We start from the raw sequence: 13,725 nt of genomic DNA, 5'->3' as shown, positions 1-13,725 counted from the left end.
TTGATGTTCCTGAGTGACCTTACTAATTAGGACCAGGATGATGGAGAAGCTGTGAACACTCAAGAGGACAGCACAACGTGAGTTCCTGATTGGAGGGTCCCATGGTGCTATGACACAGGTGTCTGAGACAGACTGTGTGTGTCGCCTCTGACCTTCTACCTTACTGTGGGTTACCCTGTTGGAAAGACAGACACTCCACTGACTGACAGGTGGACAACAACACTGTCGGATGTCATGGCGATGGCGGCGTGGTACCACCGTGACATCACCCGTGTGCATGCAGAGGACCTGTTGGCTCGGGCTGGAAGGGACGGCAGCTTCCTTGTCAGGGACAGTGAGTCTGTGCCTGGAGCCTACGCCCTCTGTCTGCTGTGAGTACACGCACGCACGCACACACACACACGCACACACACACACACACACACACACACACACACACACACACACACACACACACACACACACACACACACACACACACACACACACACACACACACACACACACACACACACACACACACACACACACACTTATTTTCCATCTCTGAGTGTGTATGGTCATTATGAACCCAGGGGTGCTCGCAGTCAGACACCCACACCTGCTCACGGGACACTGGTAACTTTCCCCTACATGTCAGTAGAAGGGGAACTAACCTCATATTCACAAGTTTTATAGACTGTCTCAATGACTGTCTCAATGTCTGCATTGTATTCAGCAGCCTGTCTCTCTGTCATCTCCATCAGTCTCACTCTGAGCTGGGCCGGTGGGCAGGGAGATGGCTGTGGCTCAGCCCAAGAACAGTCAGGCTGCCCTGTTCTGATTACAGCCCAACCCAGCCTGGCCAGTGTGTGTGTAACCCTGGTTAGGGCTCCCTGCCCCCCTCTCCTCTCGTCTCCTCTCTCCTTCATTCAGTCTTCCTTGGGGCCCCTGGAAGAGGGAGGGAGCTGCTGTGACCACATGGCTCTCTGTGCAAAGCGGCCCTGAGCCAGACGCATTCCTGAAAGCTGAGCCCCACTGCTGCTCATGCTGCTCGCTCACTCCCTCTCTCTTTCTCACTCCCTCTCTCTCCCCCGCTCGCTCATTCGCTCCCTCTCTCTCAATTCAATTAAATTCAAGGGCTTTATTGGCATGGGAAACATATGTTAGCATTGCCAAAGCAAGTGAACTAGATAATAAACAAAGTGAAATAAACAATAAAAATGTACAGTAAAAGTTACACTCACAGAAGTTCCAAAAGAATAAAGACATTTAAAATGTCATATTATGTCTATATACAGTGTGGTAACGATGTGCAAATAGTTAAAGTGCAAAAGGGAAAATAAATAAACATAAATACGGGTTGTATTTACAATGGTGTTTGTTCTTCACTGGTTGCCCTTTTCTTGTGGCAACAGGTCTCAAATCTTGCTGCCGTGATGGCACACTGTGGTATTTCAACCAGTAGATATGGGTCTGCCAGGTCTGCCTACGGCGGCCTTTCTCAATAGCAAGGTTATGCTCATTGAGTCTGTACATAGTCAACGTTTGGGTCAGTCACAATGGTGAGGTATTCTGCCTCTGTGTACTGTCTGTTTAGGGCCAAATGGCATTCTAGTTTGCTCTGCTTTTTTGTTGATTCTTTCAAATGTGTCAAGTAATTATCTTTTTGTTTTCTCATGATTTGTTTGGGTCTAATAGGCGGTCATTGTAAATAAGAATTTGTTCTTAACGGATTTGCCTTGGTAAATATAGGTTAAATAAAACAATTATTGTGATGCTGTCCTGGGGCTCTGTGGGGTGTGTTTGTGTTTGTGAACAGAGCTCCAGGACCAGCTTGCTTAGGGGACTCTTCTCCAGGTTCATCTCTCTGTAGGTGATAGCTTTGTTTTGGAAGGTTTGGGAATCACTTCCTTTTAGGTGGTTGTAGAATTTAATGGCTCTTTTCTGGATTTTGATAATTAGTGGGTATCGGCCTACTTCCGCTCTGCAAGCATTATTTGTAATTTTACGTTGTACACAGAGGATATTTTTGCAGAATTCTGCATGCATCTGCAAGAGTCTCAATTTGGTGTTTGTCTTTTTTGTGAATTCTTGGTTGGTGAGCGGAACCCAGACCTCACAACCATAAAGGGCAATGGGTTCTATAACTGAAAAATATTTTTAGCCAGATCCTAATTGGTATGTGGAATTTGATGTCCCCCCCCGTCTCCCACCCTCTCCACATTAATACAGGCCTACTGTACACTAATGATGTTTGATGCTCCTTTTGATGGCATAAAGGCCCTTCTTGCCTTGTCTCTCAAATCGTTCAAAGCTTTGTGGCAGTTACGTGTGGCGTTGATGTTAAGGCCGAGGTATATATTGTTCTTTGTGTTCTCTAGGGCAATGGTGTCTAGATGTAATTTAGACACCATTGCCGTCTAAATCTAATCTAATCTCCACATCAATACAGGTCTACTGTTTCTTTGCATATTCTCTAACTTCATTACTGGGAAATAAACATTCCTTTTAGATGAATTGTACGTGTGCTTTTCTACCAGGCATCACAAGGTCAAGCTTTCAACAGGGGGCTTTCAACAAGGGGCTTTCAACAAGGGGCTTTCAACAAGGGGCTTTCAACAAGGGGATTTCAACAAGGGGCTTTCAGCAAGGGGCTTTGAACAAGGGTATTTCAACAAGGGGCTTTCAACAAGGGGCGTTCAACAAGGGGCTTTCAACAAGGGGCTTTCAACAAGGGTATTTCAACAAGGGGCTTTCAACAAGGGGCTTTCAACAGAAGGCTTTCAACAGAGAGCTTTCAACAAGGGGCTTTCAACAGAGGGCTTTCAACAGAGGGCTTTCAACAAGGGGCTTTCAACAGAAGGCTTTCAACAGAAGGCTTTCAACAGAGGGCTTTCAACAAGTCAACAAGGGGCTTTCAACAGAAGGCTTTCAACAGAATGCTTTCAACAGAAGGCTTTCAACAAGGGGCTTTCAACAGAGGGCTTTCAACAAGTCAACAAGGGGCTTTCAACAGAAGGCTTTCAACAGAGGGCTATTAACAGAGGGGGAGTTACAGGCATTTACTGTACTGTGTCTCAAGGTCGTGCGAGGGAGTAGAGATAAAAGTTAGCTATCCATTGGATACTTGACAAAGACTAGTGGTATGATTTTACTACCAAGTGATTATTATGGAACATGAAGCCCACATGTGTTTCAGGCGAGTGACACCCCTCATGACGGTTTGTGTAGCTGTAGCTTGTGTAAACAGTGGTGTGTAAAAACAGTAGGTGTGTGGGTAGTCATGTAGTCTCATGCTACCGCAGTGGACTGTGAAGTTGCTAAAATAACCACTTAAATGAGTCACACCATCAACAAATTGGCGTGTTGTTTATAAAGTTGCAGTATTTTTTAACAAGGGCAGCACATCTGCTCTTCCTACTTTAAAGCGTGTTTTGCTGTTTATTTCTGTCCCACGGCAGTGGTATAGTGCTGTAGTGATGTCTTGGAGTTCATAGTACCTTTATAAATGTTATTTTCCCCTTTTCAGGTTCCAACGGCACGTTCACACTTATCGTATTCTTCCTGATGTAGATGGCCTATTAGCTGTTCAGGTGAGTGACCATCATTAAAGTTCATGTTCGAGTTTCCATACCCCACTCACATTGAAAGTCGGGGCAATCCTTGTCCGACAGGGAAACTTTGTTTTTATAGTTACAAAAAAATATATATATTTGAGCTTAAAAAATATTTTAGGAGGAAAAGATCTGTTTTGGGAATTTTCTAAATACTTTCTATATTATTCATTTCCATGTCAGCTCTACAGTATGCCTGGAAATGCCTTTGTCTGGAGCAAAGGATCCCAATTTTAAACTCTTCAAAAAAGTGTTTAGAATTCTAAAAACGGGCAATAATAGATATTAACTGAACAATTATCTTATGTAGTTTCTTGCAATAACCCTCTGGGACTTTAAAGAACATTTCTCTCAAAACTCAGATTCCTAAACGATGTGTCCGGAGATTTGGTCAATATGTCTAAAATCCTAAATGAATCAGGAATAAGCAGGGGCAGCTATACCATAAGGACCCCTCATTGTAGTGCCACAAGACTGCTCATGGTCTGTAAAGTTCTCTCCTTTTGATAGATTTAAACAAACAATATTGAAATCACCATGGTCACAACCATAAACTGTCAACTCCATCTGCCTGATAGATCAAGATATAATATGAATTTTGGTTCAAATATGTTAGATTTAATAAGGTTTTAGAAACATAAAGCAACTGAGGAAAAATGAAATTGCTACTGTGTATATGACTTGAATGAGTTGTCAACTCCGTCAGATTTATTTATGTTGAATGATCTGATAAAATGGTAATGTTTTTATTGGGGATTTTCAAATGAATAATTTTCCATGTTTTAGAAATGTTTGTATTGAAAATGTTTTGAGTATCGTTGTCAACTCCACTAGTGGCTTGTTACTGATGGCCAACTCCCTCAAAATGTTGTTTTCGGGTCAATATTCATAAAAAATCGCTGTTCTGCAACAAATGCTCACACTTTTGAAGTATTTGCTGTGTGATGATGTTTGCTTTATGAATGTTGTTTTATTTTTTATTTGTGTTTGTTTATTTAAAAAAAAATGTTTGCCCTTTTTCTCCCAAATTTCGTGTTATCCAATTGGTAGTTACAGTTTTGTCTCATCGTTGCAATTCCCGCACGGACTCGGGAGAGGCGAAGGTTGAGAGCCGTGCGTCCTCCGAAACACAAACCAACCCAACTGCTTCTTGACACAATGCCCACTTAACCCGGAATCCAGCCACACCAATGTGTCGGAGGAAACACCGTACACCTGGCAACCGTATCAGCATGCACTGTGCCCGGCCCACCACAGGAGTCGCTAGTGCGCAATCAGACAAGGACATCCCTGCCAGCCAAACCCTCCCCTAACTTGGACGACGCTGGGCCAATTGTCCGCCGCCCCATTGGTCTCCCGGTCGCGGCAGGCTGCAACAGAGCCTGGACTCGAACCCAGAATCTCTAGTTGCACAGCTAGCACTGTGATGCAGTGCCTTAGACCACTGCACCACTCGGGAGGCATGAATGTTGTTTTATGTAATAACAAAACAAAAAAAAAAACATGCCAAAATGGTAACGAAATTATCAATTTTTGATTGTAACCCTGGACAAGCACACCTGATTCAACTTGTAAACTAATCATCAAGCCCTCAATGACTTGAATGAGGTGTGTTTGTCCAGGGCTGTAATGAAAAAGCTGTACTGTTGGGGGTACTGGAGGACCAGGGTTGGGAAACTCTCTAGATCAGGATGTCCCAAACTTGGTCCTACATTGTAGAATCATAGTGAAGACATCAAAACTATGAAATAACACCTATGGAATCATGTATTAACCAACAAAGTGGTAAACAAATCAAAGTGTATTTTATATTTGAGATTTGTCAAAGTAGCCACCCTTTGCCTTGACAGCTTTGCAGACTCTTGGCATTCTCTCAACCAGCTGCATGCGGTAGTCACCTGGAATGCATTTCAATTAACAGGTGTGCCTTGCTAAAAGTTAATTTGTAGAATTTCTTTCCTTAATGCGTTTGAGCCAATCAGTTGTGTTGTGACAAGGTAGGGGTGGTATACAGAAGATAGCCCTATTTGGTAAAGACCAAGTACATATTATGGCAAGAACAGCTCAAATAAGCAAAGAGAAACAACAGTCCATCATTACTTTAAGACATGAAGGTCAGTCAAACCGGAAAAGTGTAGTCACAAAAACCATCAAGCAATATGATGAAACTGGCTCTCACGAGGACCGCCACAGGAAAGGAAGACCCAGAGTTACCTCTGCTGCAGAGGATAAGTTCATTAGAGTTACCAGCCTCAGAAATTGCAGCCCAAATAAATGCTTCACAGAGTTCAAGTAACAGACACATCTCAACATCAACTGTTCATAGTTTTGATGTCTTCACTATTATTCTACAATGTAGAAAATAGTCAAATTAAAGAAAAACCCTTGAATGAGTAGGAGTGTCCAAACTTTTGACTGGGACTGTATAATATAAATGGTTTAATTATGTACAGTACTATAAGGGTACAAACAACTATCATCAAGCTAGCAAGAAGCAAGACAAGGACAAAACTCACTTGGCGAGTGGGAGGGTAAAGGCGCAAGTTCTTGGGCACAGGTAGACCCTTATCTGTGCACGTGCCTGGTAAATAAGCTAATATACTGTAGCCTACATGTACAAGCGCAACAGTATCCTCTTGTAGCAACCACTATTGAGAAAGAATGTGTAGTACAATACTGTAGTTGTTATCGTTACTCTACGACAACAGAGTTGTGTTGTCTGTTTGAATGGAAACAGGAAGCTTCTTGTGTTCACATACTGGGCTCATTCTGCTACAGACCTTGTTGTTTGAACGGCATCTCTTTCTGCCATGTTGCCACATGCTCCGAGCATGACCTCAGCTGCACAGAGGAGAAATTGTGTGTGTGTGTGTGTGTGTGTGTGTCACAGATTCCTGCGCTACCCTGGCACTGGGTCATTGACCAGTGCTCCAAAGGGGTTTGGGTCTGTTTGTGCTTTGAGTGTGTCTGTGTGTGTGTCATGGACAGGGATGTGTGTGTTGAGGGTTAGCCGGGCAGAGGATAGGGGTGGCTGGGATTGGTTTGTGTGTGGCGGTTATATGTGTGTGTATTAGACACAGTAACTATTGGGGACGACTCAATTCAAGAGCCGCAGTGTCTGGTTCTAATTATTATCAGGACCAAAACACACAAAAACGAAAACGTTACAGGCAGCCTGTACATTCCTTCACCGTGACTAGGTGCACAAGTCCAAAGACAACAGCTCAAATACTTTATTTTCAGATCAGGGCTTTCGTCCACATACTGTATCGCAGCTTCATTTGTTTTCCCCTGAAGTCACTAAAATCTCCAATAAGCAGATTGTCTCGTTGGCTTTGAAACCATTAGGGATTACGGGGGTTGCTTCCTTGTTTTTCTGAGAGAGTTATTTTAAAGAGAGGGATATTATGAGCAAAAAGTGAGGCCATTTTTGTCTCCTTGTGTCATTCTGTCCTTATTTACTTTATAATCACTTTTCAAGAGCTCCTCGAAAAAATGCATCAATCATTTGAAGTCCCTGGCAGCTGGGGCAGGTAATGTCTGCCCCCCACCAAAAAATCAAACCACACGAGGAAAACAAACATTTCTAAAATGAAGATGTACATGAACATGTTTTTTCTGTTTTGCGGTGTTGCAGTGAGTACCCCGTGGGCTCTGTGTCTGAGTTTGTCCGTGACATCTAATAGGGCTGTGCCCGCAGCATTGTGGGTATTATGAGTGCACTTAGTGTAAACACTCTTTGTGTCTTTGACTGGCACCTTAATGTGTTTGTCTATGGCTGGTGAACGTGTGTTTCCCCCTCCGTGTTTACTGTACATGTCTGAGGCGTCTGTCTGTTGGAGTGTTGTTTATATCGGGCAGCGGGTGTGTACGGTAGACTGGCTCAGGACACAGAGGTCGGCTAGTAAACTGCTGGAACACTGTGACTCATGGCAGCCAACCTTGGCAGTTACCAGGACGTGGGTGGTTGGTTGTGACATCATCTCCTGGCCTGTGGGGATAGTAGGGGTTTCTGCAGCCCGCTGGACGGTGTGTGTTTGATGTGGTTCTTGTACTGGCCATTCAAACAGAGGTGAGGGGCCATGGCTTCTGTTTGGCACCTCCAGGATCTAGGAGAGTAGCACCTCTATTCCAATTGTCCCTTCTGAGTATATCCAGGTCATTTGGCTTCCAGACACGAGGAGCTCTGGAGACATGCAGTCACATTCAAAACATCCACAGCCATTTGTCTTTTGTGGATAATGTTAGAACAACATATGCTGACTCTGAACAGATGCACTGCATATTTGAGACAGTCTTCCAAGCTTTAGCAGATTTTACGAACAGTTTAAGTACATGATGATCACCTGTGTTGTGTAGGTTCTATATATATATATTTATAAACTGGGTGGTTCGAGCCCTGAATGCTGATTGGCTGACAGCCGTGGTATATCAGACCGTATACCACAGGTATGACAAAACACTTATTTTTAGTGTTATAATTACATTGGTAAACAGTTTATAATAGCAATAAGGCACCTCGGGGGTTTGTGATAGATGACCAACGTACCACGGCTAAGGGATGTGTCCAGGCACTCTGCGTTGCGTCGTGCTTAAGAACAGCCCTTAGTCGTGGTATATTGTCTATATACCACACCCCCTCAGGCCTTAATGCTTAAATATGTCCTTGTTTTTGAAAGAAAACCACATTTTTTGTCAGTTAAAATAACATAAAATTGATCAGAAATACAGTGTAGACATTGTTAATGTTGTAAATGACTATTGTAGCTGGAAACACCAGATTTTTTAATGGAATATCTACATAGGCGTACAGAGGGCCATTATCAGCAACTATCACTCCTGTATTCCAATGCCACGTTGTGTTAGCTAATCCAAGTTTATCATTTTAAAAGGCTAATTGATCATTAGAAGACACTTTTGCAATTATGTTACCACAGCTGAAGACTGTTACTCTGATTAAAGAAGCAATACAACTGGCCTTCTTTAGACTAGTTGAGTATCTGGAGCACCAGCATTTGTGTGTTCGATTACAGGCTCAAAATGGCCAGAAACAAAGCACCCCCATAAGGGTCTGGTCACCCCTCTGCTGTTCTGAAACTCGTCAGTCTTTTCTTGTTCTGAGAAATGAAGGCTTTCAAGAAACTGAAGATCTTGTACAACGCTGTGTACTACTCCCTTCACAGAACAGTGCAAACTGGCTCTAACCAGAATAGAAAGAGGAGTGGGAGGCCCCGGTGCACAACTGAGCAAGAGGACAAGTACATTAGAGTGTCTAGTTTGAGAAACAGACGCCTCACAAGTCCTCAACTGGCAGCTTCTAGGCATAGTTGCAAAGAAAAAGCCATATCTCAGACTGGCCAATATAAAGAAAATATTAAGATGGGAAAAAGAACACAGACTGGACAGAGGAACTCTGCCTAGAAGGTCAGCATCCCGGAGTCGCCTCTTCACTGTTGACGTTGAGACTAGTGTTTTGTGGGTACTATTTATTGAAGCTGTCAGTTGAGGATTTGTGAGGCATCTGTTTGTATCAAGAACTGCAATGCTGCTGGGGCTTTCACGCTCAACAGTTTCCAGTGTGTATCAAGAATGGTCCACCACCCAAAGGACATCCATCCAACTTGACCCAACTGTGAGAAGCATTGGAGTCAACATGGGCCAGCATCCCTGTGGAATGCTTGCAACACCTTGTAGAGTCCATGCCCTGATGAATTGAGGCTGTTCTGAGGGCAAAAGGGGGTGAAACTCAATATTAGGAAGGTGTTCCTAATGCTTTGTACACTCAGTGTATGTCTGTGTGTATGTCTCCCCACAGACTTCTCAGGGGGTGCAGGTGAACTATTTCCGTACACTGGGGGACCTGGTGTTGGGGTACCAACACCCCCATAAGGGTCTGGTCACCCCTCTGCTGTACCCTGTGGGGAGGGACATGGAGCCTGGGGATGAGAGCTCAGGTGATGATGAGAAGCCAGGGCTGGTGTGGAGTCCCAGCCCATTCCCAGTCTCGGTCAGTATAGCTCCCCCCGCTGGACTCCCAGTGACCCCGTCCCCACACCTCCTCTTCCTCCACAGGCTACAGGAGCTCAACACATCCAGGTACAGAAGTCCCCATCACACACCAGGAGTATATAGATGTACAAAATGTGCAATATTGGTCTGGGGATTTAGAGATTAAAGTACTTTAGCACTTTCCTGTGGCATCTCTCTTCAACTTGCTTGAGTGGTGTTTGTGGTCCCCTGGTTTCACAGCATGGCAGGTGAGGTGGTTGGGCTGCTCAGTGAGTATCTGCGCAGTGAGCTGCCTCTGGATGTCGAGGGTCTACGTAGAGGAGCAACAGGCCTACGCCATCTACACCAAACCCTGGGCACCGCATGCCAGGGGCTCAACAGGTGGGTTTCACCGTGTTATTACTGCTATTACAGTTAAAGTGATCTGCGTCGTTTGGTGTTTGGGATGTGATGGCTTTGTTGGTTATCATGAGGAGAAAATGAAACGGATTCTCTGATCCACAGTGAGATTGACCTGATCATGTCCAGTTTGGAGACGCTGGCCAAAGTGTTTGACCATCCCATCTGCCCTTTAACCTCCGCCAAGCCACAGGTACATCCCTTCTGTGATATATCCTGTTTGATCTGTCCTGTCTGTCCTACCTTGTCTGTCCTTATATGTCTGTCCTGCCCTGTCTATCTTTCCCTGTCTGTCCTACCCTGTCTGTCCTATCTGTCCTGTCCTGTCTGTCCTGCCCGTCAGTCATACCTTGTCTGTAACCCTCTGTCTACTCTACTATGGTCCACAGGGGACCTGCAAACTAAGAAGACAAAAAAATATGGAAATCTGCTTTGTTTCGCCCTCTAGTGCACCAATTGAAAATAAAAATTATCTGTGTTCCCTTCATGGGGTACAATATACAAAACACTGAGTGTAAAAAACATTAAGGACACCTGCTCTTTCCTTGACATAGACTGACCAAGTGAATCCAGGTGAAAGCTGTGATCTTTTATTGATGTTACTTGTTAAATCCACTTCAATCAGTGTAGATGAAGGGGAGGAGACAGGTTAAAGAAGGATTTTTAAGCCTTGAGACCATTGAGCCATTGATTGTGTATGTGTGCCATTCAGAGGGTGAATGGGAAAGACAAAAGATTTAAGTGCCTTTGAATGGGGTATGGTGGTTGGTGCAAGGCGTTTGTGTCACGAACTGCAACACTGCTGGGTGTTTCACACGCAACAGTTTCCCATGTGTATCAAGAATGGTCCACCACCCAAAGGACATCCAGCCAACTTGACACAACCGTGGGAAGCATTGGAGTCAACATGGGCCAGCATCCCTGTGGAACGCTTTCAACACCAAGTAGAGTCCATGCCCTGATGAATTGAGGCTGTTCTGAGGGCAAAAGGGGGGTGCAACTCAATATTAGGAAGGTGTTCCTAATGCTTTGCACAATTAGTGTATGTCCATCTGTATTCCACATAGCACACAGCTACTCACTATATTAATGTACCTCCTTTCAGAACATGGGTAGAGGTCCAGACATGGAGTTGGACAGCCTGCTGTGTAAGATCTCTGTCCTGGTCAGCCTGCTCTCCTCCCTGGAGAAGAGGGTATGTACCCACATACTCACACACTACCCCCCCAATACATATCAGTCTTAGTTTCATGGTCCAGACCAGTGGTTCCCAACCAGGGGTGCTAGGAGCCCTGGGTGTACTTGGCTTATCAATAGAGGGTACTTGAGAAGACTCACGACTGGTAAAATGCACATGGAGGGTACTTCAGGGGTACTCAGGGCAGAGGAAAATTCAGTTGGCGGTACAGGAAACAAAACAGGTTGGGGACCACTGGTCTATACAGTCTGACGCTCTCTATGCTCTGACTGTGCAGGTGCTGAAAGCTCTTCAAGATGCTGTGACCAATCACAACCTGGCTGTGCAGCCTGCCCCTCCACCTGAGCCCGCTCTTGCTCCAGCTCCAGCCCCTGCTCCAGCTCCAGCCCCTGCTCCAGCTCCAGCCCCTGCTCCAGCTCCAGCCCCTGTCCCTGCCCCAGTCCCTGTAGCCAAGAACCATTCCAGGCCCTTACCTGTCCACTCCTTTCAGGTGAGAGAGAGCAACAAGGGCCACTTCATACTTTTAAGGGGGTATACCAGCTGATTAGTCATATTTTGATCATCTTTGAGGTACAGTGATTGCTATTTTTCATCATCTATGTGTGTGTGTGTGCTTCTCTGTGTGTGTGTGCTTCTGTCTCTGTGTGTGTGTGTCTAGATTAAGATGGTGCGTTACGGCAGACAGACAGTGTCATTGGATGTGGACACAGGAGTGCTGCTGTTTGACAGGAAGGCCGGGTCATTTGGAGTGGAGACGGTCTCACATGAACGGAGTAAGAGAACGACAACGACATCTAATGTTATTTGACTGAGTTTGATCAAGTTCAGGGATCTTAAATGCTTCACCTATTTTTCAGTTCTGCAGCTAGTCAAGTTCCAGAGCAGCCCAGCCAAGCTGCGCATGGTCGTGGACAGTCATCACAACAACCCACGGGAGCTCATGTTTGAGAGTGCAAGGGTACATAAAGTTCTACATTCAGCTGTATGCAGGGGCCCCCTTAAATTTGTCCTGTCCAAAAAAGATGTACTTTAATGTTTTGTTGTTGTTGTTTCTCTGTAATACTACTAGCCACCTAGCAATTTTATGAAGTTGGCTTTAGCTAGACCAGATAGGTTCCCAATCTCCCGACCTCATAACTAGCTGCCAGAAGCCATTTCAGGCTATCAATCAAGTTAGAGTAGCTTAGCTGGCATGCCTGCTGGCAAGGTTGTTGGACTTCAGAAAAGCAAGCAATGTACTGAATAAGACTCACATTCCTTTAAGCATAGTGATTATGACTCTAGATTGCAGGAAAAAGCAGTTTGAATTTTTTTTAATTCTCCAAATTACAGTGGGGGGGGGGGGGAGCATCTATCCCAGCCATCCTCATGTACTTTGTGCCCCCTCTGATTTGTATGTGTTTCTATCCATTGGATTCCATTGTAGTTTTTATATTGACTGAGAAGACTCTCTCTTCCCTCCAGAAACGGGAGGCGTTCTGCCAGCTGCTACAGCTGATGAAGACCAGGCACTCCCGTCTGAGTGAACCTGACGTCATTTCTGTGTTTGTGGGCAGCTGGAACATGGGTAACTAAGACACCTATGGCACCTATGGCACCTCACCGTCCTAGAGCAATGTCTTTCACTATTACTGTCTGACATCAATACTATCACTGGTAGCGCTAGCTACGGCTAGCTAAGTTATTACAGGGTTATTACACTGGAGAGACATACTTATCTTATTGGAAACATGAGCACTAGATGTTGGTCTATGTTAGCCCCTCACTAATGATCTTAATGCCTGTGTGTTCAGGTGGCTCCCCTCCCCCTCGCAGTCTGCAGTCCTGGGTGACGTGTTGTGGTCTGGGTCGAACCCCAGATGAGTCCACAGCTCTGCTGCCTCATGACATCTACGCCCTGGGTACCCAGGAGAACTCTCAGGGGGAGAAGGAGTGGACCGAGCACGTCAAGGCTACCCTACACAGCTACACTCACATAGAGTACAAACAGGTGAGCATCACTTTTCCCTCTCTTGGACTCCATTTATCGCCATCTATCTCAGTTCTCTCTCTCTCTCTCTCTCTCTCTCTCTCTCTCTCTCTCTCTCTCTCTCTCTCTCTCTCTCTACCTTGTTTTCCCTTTCTCCCAGCTCTCAGCAGCTCTGAATGTCTGTAGTATGTCCTTGCTCACCTTATGACAGGGATTAACAACTAGATTCAGCCACGGGCCTTTTTATTTCTTGAGTGGATGGTCGGGGGGCTGAAACATAATTACTAATAATTTGTAGACTGCAAATTGACCACAAGAAACCCAAACAGATATAATGTTGGACTAAAACATAATCATTTCAAACCATTCCGACATTAGTGTACGATAACTTGGGTGGGAATACTTGGAAATAGATTTCTTAAATAAAAATCACTTGGAGCTGATTTCCTGGTGTTTTTCCAGTCTTTTATGTCCAACAATGAAAATAAAAATTATGTAAAAAATTGTTCTGTTTTCTATGCTTAGAAAACTTCTGGGGGCCAAATAAAACCACC

At 44.7% G+C, this 13,725-nt stretch overlaps 1 protein-coding gene across 1 annotated transcript in view; it reads left to right on the top strand.

Annotated features, from left to right (window-relative positions):
- Positions 1–223: 223 nt before the first annotated feature.
- The window catches only part of LOC120061961 (phosphatidylinositol 3,4,5-trisphosphate 5-phosphatase 2B-like), a 33,749-nt gene continuing 20,247 nt past the window's right edge, over positions 224–13,725 (top strand). The window contains 12 exon segments of the mRNA XM_039011746.1: positions 224–371; positions 3,512–3,575; positions 9,412–9,692; positions 9,846–9,986; positions 10,110–10,197; positions 11,110–11,199; positions 11,480–11,561; positions 11,652–11,692; positions 11,861–11,975; positions 12,060–12,160; positions 12,667–12,769; positions 12,996–13,192. Coding sequence (XP_038867674.1) covers positions 235–371; positions 3,512–3,575; positions 9,412–9,692; positions 9,846–9,986; positions 10,110–10,197; positions 11,110–11,199; positions 11,480–11,561; positions 11,652–11,692; positions 11,861–11,975; positions 12,060–12,160; positions 12,667–12,769; positions 12,996–13,192 — 1,440 coding nt within the window. The 5' untranslated portion in view covers positions 224–234.

Source organism: Salvelinus namaycush, chromosome 17, assembly GCF_016432855.1.
Source record: "Salvelinus namaycush isolate Seneca chromosome 17, SaNama_1.0, whole genome shotgun sequence".
Lineage (NCBI taxonomy): Eukaryota > Metazoa > Chordata > Actinopteri > Salmoniformes > Salmonidae > Salvelinus > Salvelinus namaycush.
The sequence above is the reverse complement of the archived record's forward strand: the minus strand, read 5'-3'. Positions and strand labels throughout refer to the sequence as shown.